This window comes from Hordeum vulgare, chromosome 5H (assembly GCF_904849725.1).
Source record: "Hordeum vulgare subsp. vulgare chromosome 5H, MorexV3_pseudomolecules_assembly, whole genome shotgun sequence".
Taxonomy (NCBI): domain Eukaryota; kingdom Viridiplantae; phylum Streptophyta; class Magnoliopsida; order Poales; family Poaceae; genus Hordeum; species Hordeum vulgare.
The window spans coordinates 541,069,415-541,084,904 of NC_058522.1; the positions used below are offsets into that span (position 1 = coordinate 541,069,415).

At 47.1% G+C, this 15,490-nt stretch overlaps 1 protein-coding gene across 1 annotated transcript; it reads right to left on the reverse strand.

The window, feature by feature from the left end:
• Positions 1-12,383: 12,383 nt before the first annotated feature.
• On the reverse strand, positions 12,384-12,965 carry LOC123397200. Its single transcript, XM_045091842.1, has one exon. The coding sequence runs from the start codon at positions 12,963-12,965 to the stop codon at positions 12,384-12,386; it is 582 nt and encodes a 193-aa protein (XP_044947777.1).
• Positions 12,966-15,490: the final 2,525 nt, after the last annotated feature.

The window sequence follows — 15,490 nt, forward strand, 5'->3', positions numbered from 1 at the left end:
TCCAATAGCGGGACCTGGATGCCCATATTGGATCCTACATATTCTACGAAGATCTTATCGTTTGAACCTCAGTGCCAAGGATTCATTTAATCCCGTATGTCATTCCCTTTGTCCTTCGGTATGTTACTTGCCCGAGATTCGATCGTCAGTATCCGTATACCTATTTCAATCTCGTTTACCGGCAAGTCTCTTTACTCGTTCCGTAATACAAGATCCCGCAACTTACACTAAGTCACATTGCTTGCAAGGCTTGTGTGTGATGTTGTATTACCGAGTGGGCCCCGAGATACCTCTCCGTCACACGGAGTGACAAATCCCAGTCTTGATCCATACTAACTCAATGAACACCTTCGGAGATACCTGTAGAGCATCTTTATAGTCACCCAGTTACGTTGCGACGTTTGATACACACAAAGCATTCCTCCGGTGTCAGTGAGTTATATGATCTAATGGTCATAGGAATAAATACTTGACACGCAGAAAACAGTAGCAACAAAATGACACGATCAACATGCTACGTATATTAGTTTGGGTCTAGTCCATCACGTGATTCTCCTAATGACGTGATCCAGTTATCAAGTAACAACACCTTGTTCATAATCAGAAGACACTGACTATCTTTGATCAACTGGCTAGCCAACTAGAGGCTTGCTAGGGACGGTGTTTTGTCTATGTATCCACACATGTAAATGAGTCTTCATTCAATACAATTATAGCATGGATAATAAACGATTACCTTGATACAGGAATTATAATAATAACTATATTTATTATTGCCTCTAGGGCATAATTCCAACAAGTGGAGTGATAGATATTTGTAAAGTGCACACGGATCAGAATATTGCAGACCCGTTGACTAAACCTCTTCCACGAGCAAAACATGATCAACACCATAATGCTATGGGTGTTCGATACATCACAATGTAACTAGATTATTGACTCTAGTGCAAGTGGGAGACTGTTGGAAATATGCCCTAGAGGCAATAATAAAATGGTTATTATCATATTTCCTTGTTCATGATAATCGTCTATTGTTCATGCTATAATTGTATTAATAGGAAACAGTAATACATGTGTGAATAGATAGATCACAATGTGTCCCTAGCAAGCCTCTAGTTGGCTAGCTCGTTAGTCAATAGATGATCATGGTTTCCTGATCATGGGAATTAGATGTCATTGATAACGGGATCACATCATTGGGAGAATGATGTGATGGACGAGACCTAATCCTAAGCCTATCACTAGATCGTATTGTTCGTATGCTAATGCTTTTCTAATGTCAAGTATCTTTTCCTTCGACCGTGAGATTGTGCAACTCCCGGATACCGTAGGAGTGCTTTGGGTGTATCAAACGTCACAACGTAACTGGGTGACTATAAAGGTGCACTACGGGTACCTCCGAAAGTATCTGTTGGGTTGGTACGAATCGAGATCGGGATTTGTCACTCCGTGTGACGGAGAGGTATCTCTAGGCCCACTCGGTAGAACACCATCATGAGCTCAATGTGACTAAAGAGTTAGTCACACGATGACGTGCTACGGAACGAGTAAAGAGACTTACCGGTAACGAGATTGAACAAGGTATAGGTATACCGACGATCGAATCTCGGGCAAGTTCTATACCGACAGAAAAATGGAATCGTGTACGGGATTGATTGAATCCTTGACATCGTGGTTCATCCGATGAGATCATCGTGGAGCAAGTGGGAGCCACCATGGGTATCCAGACCCCGCTGATGGTTATTGGCCAGAGAGGTGTCTCGGTCATGTCTGCCTGTCTCCCGAACCCGTAGGGTCTACACACTTAAGGTTCGATGACGCTAGGGTTATAGGGAATTGTTATACGAGGTTACCAAAAGTTGTTCGGAGTCCCGGATGAGATCCCGGACGTCACGAGGAGCTCCGGAATGGTCCGTAGGTAAAGATTGATATATAGGACGGATGGTTTCGGATACCGAAAGTTTTTCGGGCATCACCGGTAACGTACCGGGACCACCGGGACCACCGGAGGTGGCCCCGGGGGACCACCGAAGGGGGGCAACGACCTCGGGACTTAAGGTGGGCCAAGTGGGGGTGGGAACCAGCCCCTAGGTGGGCTGGTGCCCCTCCCCACTCAGCCCATAGCGCAAGGGAGAGAAAAGGGGGGGCAAACCCTAGGCCAGGTGGGCCTAAGGCCCACCAGATGGTGCGCCACCCCCTCCTCCCCCTTCTGGCCGCCGCACCTCCCATCTGGGGGGGCTGCCGCACCCCCTAGGGTGGGAACCCTAGGGGTGGCACCCCCTCTCCCCTTCCCCTATATATATCGGGCACTTTTGGCCATTGAGACACACGGTTTTTCCCTCTCTCTCGGCGCAGCCCTCCTCTTCTTCCTCCTCCTCTCCGCCGGTGCTTGGCGAAGCCCTGCCGGGAGACCTCGTCTCTCCATCGACACCACGCCGTCGTGTTGCTGGAGTTCTTCCCCAATCTCTCCCTCCTCCTTGCTGGATCAAGGTGCGGGAGACGTCACCGGGCTGCACGTGTGTTGAACGCGGAGGTGTCGTTGTTCGGCACTAGATCGGAATCGCTACGAGTACGACTCCATCAACCGCGTTCTAGCAACGCTTCCGCTTAGCGATCTTCAAAGGTATGAAGATGCTCTTACCCCTCTCTCGTTGCTGGTCTCTCCATAGAAGATCTGAATATGCGTAGAAATTTTTTGAATTTATGCTATGTTACCCAACAGGTGCCGCACCCCCTAGGGTGGGAACCCTAGGGGTGGCACCCCCTCTCCCCTCCCCCTATATATATCGGGCACTTTTGGCCATTGAGACACACGGTTTTTCCCTCTCTCTCGGTGCAGCCCTGCTCTTCTTCCTCCTCCTCTCTGCCGGTGCTTGGCGAAGCCCTGCCGAGAGACCTCGTCTCTCCATCGACACCACACCGTCGTGTTGCTGGAGTTCTTCCCCAACCTCTCCCTCCTCCTTGCTGGATCAAGGTGCAGGAGACGTCACCGGGCTGCACGTGTGTTGAACGCGGAGGTGCCGTTGTTCGGCACTAGATCGGAATCGCTGCGAGTACGACTCCATCAACCGCGTTCTAGCAACGCTTCCCCTTAGCGATCTTCAAAGGTATGAAGATGCTCTTACCCCTCTCTCGTTGCTGGTCTCTCCATAGGAAGATCTGAATATGCGTAGGAAAATTTTGAATTTATGCTACGTTACCCAACAGTGGCATCCGAGCCAGGTTTTCTATGCGTAGATTCTATGCACGAGTAGAACACAAAAGTTGTGGGCGATGATTTGTCAATTTGCTTACTGCTACTAGTCTTATTCTTTTCCGGCGGTATTGTGGGATGAAGCGGCCCGGACCGACTTTACACGTACTCTTACGTGAGACTGGTTCCACCGACAGACTTGCACACCGTGCATAAAGGTGGCTAGCGGGTGTCTGTCTCTCCTACTCTAGTCGGATTGGATTTGATGAAAAGGGTCCTTATGAAGGGTAAATAGCTTTGGCATATCATCGTTGTGGCTGTCATGTAGGTAAGAAGGCGTTCTTGCTAGAAACCCAAATCAGCCACGTAAAACTTGCAACAACAATTAGAGGACGTCTAACTTGTTTTTGCAGGGTTTGACATGTGATGTGATATGGCCAAAGTTGTGATGTTGCATGTATGATGTATGAGATGATCATGTTATTGTAATAGGTTTCACGACTTGCATGTCGATGAGTATGACAACCGGGAGGAGCCATAGGAGTTGTCTTAATTTATTGTATGAGATGCAACGCCATGTGCTTACTACTTTTACTTCAATGCTAACGGTTAGCTACAGTAGTGGTGATAGTAGTAGTTGGCGTGACGACTTCACGGAGACACGATGATGGAGATCATGGTGTCACGCCGGTGACGATGAGGATCATGCGATGCCTGAAGATGGAGATCGAAAGAGCAAAGATGATAATGGCCATATCATGTCACTATATGATTGCATTGTGATGTTTATCATGTTTTACATCTTATTGCTTAGAACGACGGTAGCATAATAAGATGATCCCTCTTAAAATTTCGAGAAGGTATTCCCCTAAGTGTGCACCGTTGCGAAGGTTCGTTGTCTCGAAGCACCACGTGATGATCGGGTGTGATAGATTCGAACGTTCGCATACAACGGGTGTAAGCCAGATTTACACACGCGGAACACCTAGGTTGACTCGACGAGCTTAGCATGTACAGACATGACCTTGAATACAAGAGATCGAAAGGTCGAACATGAGTCATATGGTTGAATACGATCAGCATGGAGTTGCTCACCATGGTGACTAGTCCGTCTCACGTGATGATCGGACACGGGTTAGTCAACATGGATCATGTATCACTTAGATGACTAGAGGGATGTCGATTTAAGTGGGAGTTCATACTTAATTTGATTAAATGAACTTAATTGTCATGAACTTAGTCTAAAAGTTGTCTTTATAAATATTGTAGATGTCCAACGTCAACCTCAATTTCAACGCATTCCTAGAGAAAAACAAGCTGAAAGATGATGGTAGCAACTATGCGGACTGGGTTCGCAACTTGAAGCTCATCCTTGAAGCAGCTAAAAAGGCTTATGTCCTTGATGCGCCGCTAGGTGACCCTCCCGCTCCCGCAGCAGCCCAGGACATTCTGAACGTCTGGCAAACGCGGAGTGATGACTACTCTCTGGTCAGGTATGGCATGTTATACAGTTTAGAAACGGGGCTCCAAAGGCGTTTTGAGCAACACGGAGCATATGAGATGTTCCAAGAGGTGAAGCTAGTTTTTCAAGCTCATGCCTGTGTCGAGAGATATGAAGTCTCCGACAAGTTCTTTAGCTGTAAGATGGAGGAGAACAATTCTGTCAGTGAGCACATACTCAAAATGTCTGGGTTACACGGTCGTCTGACTTCACTTGGAGTCGAACTTCCGGATGATGCTATAATTGACAGAATCCTCCAGTCTCTCCCACCAAGCTACAAAGGCTTTGTGCTTAACTACAACATGCAGGGGATGGAGAAGACCATTCCCGAGTTGTACCCGATGCTCAAGTCTGCAGAAGTAGAAATCAAGAAAGAGCATCAAGTGTTGATGGTCAACAAGACCACAGCGCCCGGTAAGCCAGATGCCGGGAAGAAGAGAAAGAACGGACCCAAGCCTGAGACTGAGTGCTTCTATTGCAAGGGAAAGGGTCACTGGAAGCAGAACTGCCCCAAATACTTAGCGGACAAGAAGATCGGCAACGTTAAAGGTATATGTGATATACATGTTATTATGTGTACCTTACCAGCGCTCGTAGTAGCTCCTGGGTATTTGATACTGGTGTTGTTGCTCACATTTGCAACTCAAAGCAGGAACTGCGGAATAAGCGGAGACTGGCCAAGGACGAGGTGACGATGCGCGTCGGGAATGGTTCAAAGGTCGATGTGATCGCCGTCGGCACGCTACCTCTACATCTACCATCGGGATTAGTTTTAAACCTTAATAATTGTTATTTAGTAACAGCTTTAAGCATGAACATTGTATCAGGGTCTTGCTTAATGCGAGACGGCTACTCATTTAAGTCAGAGAATAATGGTTGTTCTATTTATATGAGTGATATGTTTTATGGTCATGCTCCACTGGTGAATGGTTTATTCTTGATGAATCTCAATCGTGATGTTACACATATTCATAGTGTGAGTACCAAAAGATGTAAAGTTGATAATGATAGTCCCACATACTTGTGGCACTGCCGCCTTGGTTATATCGGCGTTAAGCGCATGAAGAAGCTCCATACTGATGGACTATTAGAGTCTCTTGATTTTGAATCATTTGACACATGTGAACCCTGCCTCATGGGCAAGATGACTAAGACTCCGTTCTCAGGACTAACGGAGAGAGCAACCGACTTATTGGAAATAATACATACTGATGTGTGTGGTCCGATGAACGTTGAAGCTCGCGGTGGCTATCGTTATGTTCCCACTCTCACCGATGATTTGAGTAGGTATGGGTATATCTACTTGATGAAGCACAAATCTGAAACATTTGAAAAGTTCAAGGAATTTCACAGTGAGGTCGAGAATCAACGTGACAGAAAAATCAAGTGTCTACGATCTGATCGTGGAGGAGAATATTTGAGTCACGAGTTTGGCACACACCTAAGGAAGTGTGGAATCGTTTCACAACTGACGCCGCTTGGCACACCGCAACGCAACGGAGTGTCTAAACGTCGTAATCGCACTTTATTAGATATGGTACGATCTATGATGTCTCTTACCGACTTACCGCTATCATTTTGGGGATACGCATTAGAAACTGCATCATTCACTTTAAATAGGGCACCGTCTAAATCCGTTGAGATGACACCGTATGAACTATGGTTTGGCAAGAAACCTAAGTTGTCATTTCTTAAAGTTTGGGGCTGCGATGCTTATGTGAAGAAACTTCAACCAGAAAAGCTCGAACCCAAAGCGGAGAAATGCGTATTCATAGGATACCCTAAGGAAACTATAGGGTGTACCTTCTATCTTAGATCCGAAGGTAAAACCTTTGTTGCCAAGAACGGATCCTTTCTAGAGAAAGAGTTTCTCTCGAAAGAAGTAAGTGGGAGGAAGGTAGAACTTGATGAGGTAATTGCACCCCCTCTCGAACAGGATAGTAGCGCAGCGCGGGAAGTTGTTCCTGTGGCGCCTACACCGACTGAAGAGGAAGTTAATGATGATGATCATGAAGCTTCGGATCAAGTTACCACTGAACTGCGAAGGTCCACAAGGGCACGCTCCGCACGAGAGTGGTACGGCAACCCTGTGACGGAAATCATGTTGTTAGACAACGGTGAACCTTCGAACTATGAAGAAGCGATGGCGGGCCCAGATTCCAACAAATGGCTTGAGGCCATGAAATCCGAGATAGGATCCATGTATGAGAACAAAGTATGGACTTTGGTGGACTTGCCCGATGACCGGCGAGCCATAGAAAATAAATGGATCTTCAAGAAGAAGACTGATGCAAACGGTAATGTAACCGTTTACAAAGCTCGACTTGTCGCAAAGGGTTTTTGACAAATTCAAGGAATTGACTACGAAGAGACTTTCTCTCCCGTAGCGAAGCTGAAATTAGTCCGAATCATGTTAGCAATTGCCGCCTTTTATGATTATGAAATTTGGCAAATGGACGTCAAAACAGCACTCCTTAACGGGAACCTTAAGGAAGAGTTGTATATGATGCAACCAGAAGGTTTTGTCGACCCTAAGGGTGCTAACAAAGTGTGCAAGCTCCAGCGCTCCATCTATGGGCTGGTGCAAGCATCTCGGAGTTGGAACATTCGCTTTAATGAGGTGATTAAAGCTTTTGGGTTCATACAGGTTTACGGAGAAGCCTGTCTGTACAAGAAAGTGACTGGGAGCTCTATAGCCTTCCTCATACTATATGTGGATGACATATTATTGATGGGGAATAATATATAGATGTTGGAGAGCATAAAGGCCTATTTGAACAAGAGTTTTTCAATGAAGGACCTTGGAGAAGTTGCATACATATTAGGCATCAAGATCTATAGAGATAGATCGAGACGCCTCATAGGTCTTTCGCAAAGTACAAACCTTGACAAGATATTGAAGAAGTTCAATATGGAAAACTCAAAGAAAGGGTTCTTGCCAGTTTTGCAAGGTATGAGATTGAGTAAGACTTAGTCGCCGACCACGGCAGCAGATAGAGAGAAGATGAGTTCTGTCCCCTACGCTTCAGCCGTGGGCTCTCTAATGTATGCCATGCTGTGTACCAGACCTGATATAAACCTTGCCATAAGTTTGGTAGGGAGGTACCAAAGTGATCCCGGTACGAAACACTGGACAGCGGTCAAGAATATCCTTAAGTACCTGAAAAGGACTAAGGAAATGTTTCTCGTTTATGGAGGTGACGAAGAGCTCGTCGTAAAGGGTTACGTCGATGCTAGCTTCGACACAGATCCGGATGACTCTAAGTCACAGACCGGATACGTATATGTGTTGAATGGTGGGGCAGTGAGCTGGTGCAGCAGCAAGCAAGAAGTCGTGGCAGCATCTACATGTGAAGTGAAGTACATAGCTGCTTCAGAAGCGGCTCATGAAGGAATTTGGATGAAGGAGCTCATCACCGACCTTGGAGTGGTTCCAAGCGCGTCGGGTCCTATGACACTCTTTTGTGATAACACTGGAGCCATTGCCATAGCCAAGGAGCCCAGGTTTCACCGGAAGACGAAGCACATCAAGCGCCGCTACAACTCCATCCAGGACCATGTCCAGAGTGGAGTGATAGATATTTCTAAAGTACACACGGATCAGAATATTGCAGACCGGTTGACTAAACCTCTTCCACGAGCAAAACATGATCAACACCATAATGCTATGGGTGTTCGATACATCACAATGTAACTAGATTATTGACTCTAGTGCAAGTGGGAGACTGTTGGAAATATGCCCTAGAGGCAATAATAAAATGGTTATTATCATATTTCCTTGTTCATGATAATCGTCTATCGTTCATGCTATAATTGTATTAACTGGAAACGGTAATACATGTGTGAATAAATAGATCACAATGTGTCCCTAGCAAGCCTCTAGTTGGCTAGCTCGTTAGTCAATAGATGATCATGGTTTCCTGATCATGGGCATTAGATGTCATTGATAACGGGATCACATCATTGGGAGAATGATGTGATGGACAAGACCCAATCCTAAGCATAGCACTAGATCGTATTGTTCGTATGCTAAAGCTTTTCTAATGTCAAGTGTCTTTTTCTTCGACCGTGAGATTGTGCAACTCCGGATACCGTAGGAGTGCTTTAGGTGTATCAAACGTCACAACGTAACTGGGTGACTATAAAGGTGCACTACGGGTATCTCTGAAAATGTCTGTTGGGTTGGTACGAATCGAGATCGGGAGAGGTATCTCTAGGCCCACTCGGTAGAACACCATCATGAGCTCAATGTGACTAAGGAGTTAGTCACACGATGACGTGCTACGGAACGAGTAAAGAGACTTACCGGTAACGAGATTAAACAAGGTATAGGTATACCGACGATCGAATCTCGGGCAAGTTCTATACCGACAGACAAAGGGACTCGTATACGGGATTGATTGAACTCTTGACATCGTGGTTCATCCGATGAGATCATCGTGGAGCAAGTGGGAGCCACCATGGGTATCCAGACCCCGCTGATGGTTATTGGCCGGAGAGGTGTCTCGGTCATGTCTGTCTGTCTTCCGAACCCGTAGGGTCTACACACTTAAGGTCCGATGACACTAGGGCTATAGGGAATTGTTATACGAGGTTACCGAAAGTTGTTCGGAGTCCCGGATGAGATCCAGGACGTCACGAGGAGCTCCGGAATGGTCCGGAGGTAAAGATTGATATATAGGATGGATGGGTTTGGACGCCGGAAGTGTTTGGGGCGTCACCCGTAATGTACCGGGACCACCGGGACCACCGGAGGTGGCCCCGGGGGTACACCGAAGGGGGGCAACGACCCCAAAAGGCTAGATGGGCCAAGTGCGGGAGGGAACCAGCCCCTAGGTGGGCTGGTGCGCCTCCCACACCCAGCCCAATGCGCAAGTGGTGGATGAGAGGGGGCAACCGTAGGCACAGGTGGGCCTTAGGCCCACCAGGTGGTGCGCCACCCCCTCCCACCCTAGCCGCCCCCCCCCCTTTCCCATCTGGTGGCTGCCACACCACCTAGGGGGGAACCCTAGGGGTGGCGCACCCCCCTCCCCCTCCTCCTATAAATAGAGAGGGGTTTTGGCCCTTGGGAGACAGACTTCTCCCTCTCCCTCGGCGCAGCCCTGCCCTTCTTCCTCCTCCTCTCTGCCGGTTCTTGGCGAAGCCCTGCCGAGAGACCTCGTCTCTCCATCGACACCACGTCGTCGTGATGCTGGAGTTCTTCCCCAACCTCTCCCTCCTCCTTGCTGGATCAAGGTGCGGGAGACGTCACCGGGCTGCACGTGTGTTGAACGCGGAGGTGCCGTAGTTCGGCACTAGATCGGAATCACACCGCCATCTGAATCGCTGCGAGTACGACTCCATCAACCGCGTTCTAGCAACGCTTCCGCTTAGTGATCTTCAAAGGTATGAAGATGCTCTTACCCCTCTCTCGTTGCTGGTCTCTCCATAGGAAGATCTGAATATCGTAGGAATTTTTTTTAATTTATGCTACGTTACCTAACGCCGGCCCTCCTAGCCGCCAGCAACATCTGTAAGGCAGACCACCTCCTTGGAACACCGACAAAGTCCAACTTGCGTCGTCTGAGCCAGCCGCCACCAACACCTCTCTGATCCACTCGATTCGGAACCACCGCTGCCACGATTGACCACACCACGTTGCCACAACGCAAGTAGCATACACCCGTGACCCCGCCACCCATGTACGACACAGCACTGTCGTGCCCCATGCCAGCGTACCGCCGCTGCCATCCAACACTAGAGCCTTTCAACGGTGGGAGAGGAAACCCCGGCGCCACCAACTCCAGTTGGGCTTTCCCCGGCGGCATGATGTGTTTTAAGTATTGTACATCTAAGTCGTACTATTTGTATATTCGTATGTTGTCATGGAGCAATAAAACATATAATTAGACAAATATAACACGTCTGCTTCCCCGTTAATAGTAGTTGGATACCCTAATTGAATGCCCCTGCATTGCTATGAAATAACCAATTTAGAGCAACTCTAGTAGAGTCGTCGTGTTCTAGTACAGTCGTCGTATTGGCATCTTATAACACGTACGGAGCGCACTCCACAATAATTATGCTTGAATAGAGAGTATATTTCAATTAATCATGACAGAAGAATGAACTTCATAATGTGATGTCGTATTTGCAGATTTGGGGAAGGTGTCTTCATGTCACAGGGCAACTACAACCTTAGTTTTTTTGGGACACGACAATCTTTAAATACAAAATCGATCAATTCCCTTCTAAAGGAAAAGGTATTATCTTATGTGTAGTGAACACTCGTGCATCTCAATCCAAAATAAAACGTGTGTATATCTGATTTTTCATTTTGTCATTAGATAATAAACATCATGTGTTCATTTGCACATACAATACATCCTTCTTTTATAGCTACGATAGAAACTGAGCCAATACAAGCAAATATGTTATACAAATTAAGTGTCCCTCATAGTGTAAGAATTTGGATAACAACGAGTTACTCCAGAATAATAAAAAAGTACAAACATCCTTATATTATAGATAACCTTTGCTATGACTTCATAGATGACATTTGCTTTGACCGAACATGTTCATGCAAAGCAGTATCAGTAACAAGATAAAAAAAATGAAACAACAACAACTAAAGCATGTCGTACGAAACAACTATCATTCCCTACCGTTCGCGCATTATGTTACAAGGAGATGTATTGTAGGAAGAAGATTGTACTTTTCTGTGAAACATGTAGGTTGTACAATAATCCTAACTCCCCATGTTACCGACCGATTAAGCGTGAACTCAAGATGTGTTCAATCCCCTCCCCCCTCCCCCAACACACACACAATCACATACTCGATGTGCTCAATCCCCTCCCTCACTCTTCCATCGCGTGCTCAATTAAATCTAGCCCGTCCTCGACGGAGTTACTCTAGAGAGGTCCAAGGAACTTACCGCCATTGCCGCTGCGCTACGCTGGAGGTGTGAAGTCGCGGCATTGGTCGCTGCCGTCGTACATCTGTTGTTGTTTCGGTGGTCGCTGCCGCCGGTGTTAGTGGGGAAGATGGCAGGGAGCGATGAGGAAGGAAGGTGAGGGTAATTTATGACGACGCTTCGGAAAACAACATGACTTCTTCATGATGCATCCACGTGTGCAACCATCCATGCCCACGTCTCTAGGGTTGCACCGTTCGTGCCCGACTCCACAAAAACGGTCAATTTGAACGTTCTCGTGGATGGAGGCCCACAAATGCTTTAATATTCGTGCTAGACAGGCCATACAATCCATGCGGGTAACCAAACGATCGGAATACTTCCCGCGCGTGCTGGATCCGATCTAATGCAGCCTATCAAACGCGTCTATATTATGTGTGAAAAGTTTGATGCAGCTACTCAGGGTATTCCTCTTTTTTGAAAAGAAAAGTTATGTTTTCTTTATTTCTTCTCTCAATATGATTACACTAACTCAAGACATGATAAAAAAAAATTTAAATCAACTCAGGTTCTAGCTCCTAAACCTTACAAAAACTGCATTCGACCACGTTGTCACCACCGAAGCAGAATTCAAGCACGGGCTGGCATGGAAGCCGACGCACGAACACGATCGAAAAGCTATACGTACGTTTCCTCCAAAGAAAGACTCATGTAACACAAGTTCATTAGATTACTTGCAACAGCCTCGCGGCGTCAGAATCACGTCCTCCGTCGCCGTCTAGCTCGGGCGCCAGTCACCACCGGAGGAAATGCCTCGCCCGTCTGTCCTTCTCGGAGCGTCCTAGCCTGTCATCCACCTCCTCCTGCCGAGCGATCTCCCACATCTCGTCCAAGCCCACGCCGTACGGGATTACCAGTTTCTTGAACTGCTTCTTCACGATCCGACGCAAGGTGTGGCTATCCAGCTCCGCGTTGGCGGCCAAGCCCTCGAGGAGCGCGAGCTGTTCCGTCACGGGCTCGCCCTCCGCGTACCGGAACGCCTTGGCCTTCTCGCCCTGAACCTCCGCCGTCAGGTCCAGGTCGTAGGTGCGCGCCACGGCGCGCCACACGGCCGCCGCCGTGGCGTGGGGCGCGTACACCGGGAGCAGCCGGTCCGAGAGCGCGGCCAGGATGTGGCCGCGGCAAATGGCGTCCGCGCGCGCCCACCGCTTGCCGGCGAACGGCTTCTCGTCGTCGGCGGGGCGCTCCTCGGTCAGCGCTTCCGCCACGCCGAGGGTGTGGAGGCGGAGCAGCACCGACTCCTTCCAGCGGAGGTAACCGCTCTCCCCGTCCAGCGGCGCGATGGGGAGCAGCGGCGGCGCTGTCGACGACGACATGGATACGTACGACGCGCCTGGCGGTGTTGGCTTTCTTTCTTCCGACGATCTCACGGCCTGGTACGAGAATCGCGACGTGCTGCATGTGCATATATATATACACACACACACGAAGGTGGGTGGGTGCAGCACCAGAAGGACACGGACTCAAAACCTACTCGGCCTAGTCCAGGATACCGATCGCGAAACTGGCCTACATGTAAGATACGTACATATATCGAGCATACATGTAAGATACGTACATATATCGGACTCAAAACCTACTCCTTATTTTTTCAGGTTCAGAACTGGATCTACGTGTAAGATACGTACATATATCGGACATATGAACGCCAATATCACATACCATAGAGGGAACTTACTCTACCCTCGGTTTACGTGCGTACCTGCTCGGATAGCGGGGAAAGCGAAAATGCTAGACCACGAAAGCCTACATAAATTTACTAAACCTTCCAACTAATCTGAACATGCCCCCTCCCTGATTTTCAGGGATGGGTGGGCCTCATCCTTCTCTTAATCCAATCAGTTATTGTCAAGTCAGACTATCACGTAAACGTACGCAAACATTTACGTAGATGTAGCATTGCTCCGGGGAAAGAGACCCACGGACGCGCCATGCGCTCGGCGAAAATGCTAGACCTACTAAAACCTACATAAGTTTACTAAACCTTCCAACTAATCTGAACATGCCCCCCTGATTTTCAGGGGTGGGTGGGCCTCATCCTTCTCTTAATCCAATCAGTTATTGTCAAGTCAGACTATCACGTAAACGTACGTAAACATTTACGTAGATGTAGGGTTGCCGTGCGCTCGGTCCAGTACCCTGTCGCACCGCTCCTCATGCAGTCGAAGAGCATGGAGAGGATATGGCCGCACCATAGCATATGGTGTCTTCAGCATCTACAGTCAGATTCTTCAAATATAGGTCCACGGACGTATCCAATCAATGACCAAACATAAAAGAAGAAGAAGAAGAAATTCAACAGAACCATCATATCATCCTTATACGTCCGAGCTGTCCGCGAACCATAATACTCATCTCAAATATGGAGAGGATATGATGGCTCGTGGACGCGTCCGGTCAGTCCGACACATAGAACGCAGGCCGACTCAGACCATCTTTTTCTTTTCTTTATTCATTATTTTCTTCCTCTCCATCAATCATGTGCAAGTGATCGAACATATGAGGAAAAAAAATATACCTTCGCCGAAAGACAAATAGACACGTCTGCAGATGTTTAGAGGATCATATTTGCAATGTCCGATTATAGATGCTCTATCAATCGAGGTAAACGACTTGATAGACTGCGTCCTTTGTCCTTTCCGATGTCCATGTTTAGAGGGTCATGCTACTCCACGAGCGCTTCCACATCCGGCTACTAAACCCGCTCTCACACCATCTCATAGAGCTCGCACCGGCGATCACATTGCTGCATTCGAACCACCACCGTCTCCTTTTGTTGAATGACCAGTTATTAATATGGGGTTCCTTCATTGACACAGATTCTGTATCATCATACGTGCTTCACGTTCATGAGCTCCTAGGGAATGCCAATGCCGGTGATACGTGTTGAAAGATAATACAGTACAAGAGCTCGACATATACAACTCCTTTAATGTTCATGGGCCGCTTCTATTGTGTCATCGATGACAACCTCATGGTACTCGAAACAAGCATAGATCCACGGCTAGAGCTGGTTGTTGAGCTGCGTCACCCAGTTCCCCCGGTATGTCGAACGGTGCACCTGGTGGATAACGGTGGCAAGTTGATGTTGGTGCACCGTGAATTTGACTTTATGAGATACTAGCAAAAATGTCCGTGCGTTGCAACGAGAGATAAAAATATTATGTCACAACCAAATAAATATGGCCGAATACCTGACATATCAAATTTTGGTGATTGATGCCCATTTATCTTTTTCGTGAAATACATGGACAGTTTTTTACTCAGCAAACATTTTTTAAATCAATGATCTTTTTTGAAATGGAGTACAAATTTTGAAATTCACATTTTTTTTGAATTTGTGTGAAGATTTTTTAGAATTTTGTAGACATTTTCTTTGAATTCATATACATGTTTTGAATACATGATCATTTTCAAAATCATGAATGTTTTATATTTGCTGAATATATTTTTCAAAATTTGTGAATTCTTTAACAGTATCGGAACAAAAAAAATTAAATCATCTAAGAAGTTAAACAAATAAATCTTGAAAGAATCTTCACACTTGTTTATTGTTTTACAAGGATAGGAGCGTCGTGCCCATTTTGACTTCACCAGAGCAACCAGCAGCACATCGTCTCGCAAGGCCCCACCGTCGCTCGAGTTGATTTGTCCGCCGCCGTTATTCTGTGCGTCCAGCTTGTTCCCCGCAGCGCTACGCAGACCTGCTTGACCGGATCGAGCGGGGGCTATACTGGAATCACTTTTCTATTATCGTCCGAGTTTGCTCATCAGACAGACAGGAAGAGATTAAAATAACTTAGATGGTTAAGCAACTAAGCACCCCAAATGTTTGAATGGG

What these genes read in the sequence shown, in the direction of transcription:
- LOC123397200 (XM_045091842.1), bottom strand. Translation starts at nt 12,965, where the DNA reads ATGTCGTCGTCGACAGCGCCGCCGCTGCTCCCCATCGCGCCGCTGGAC.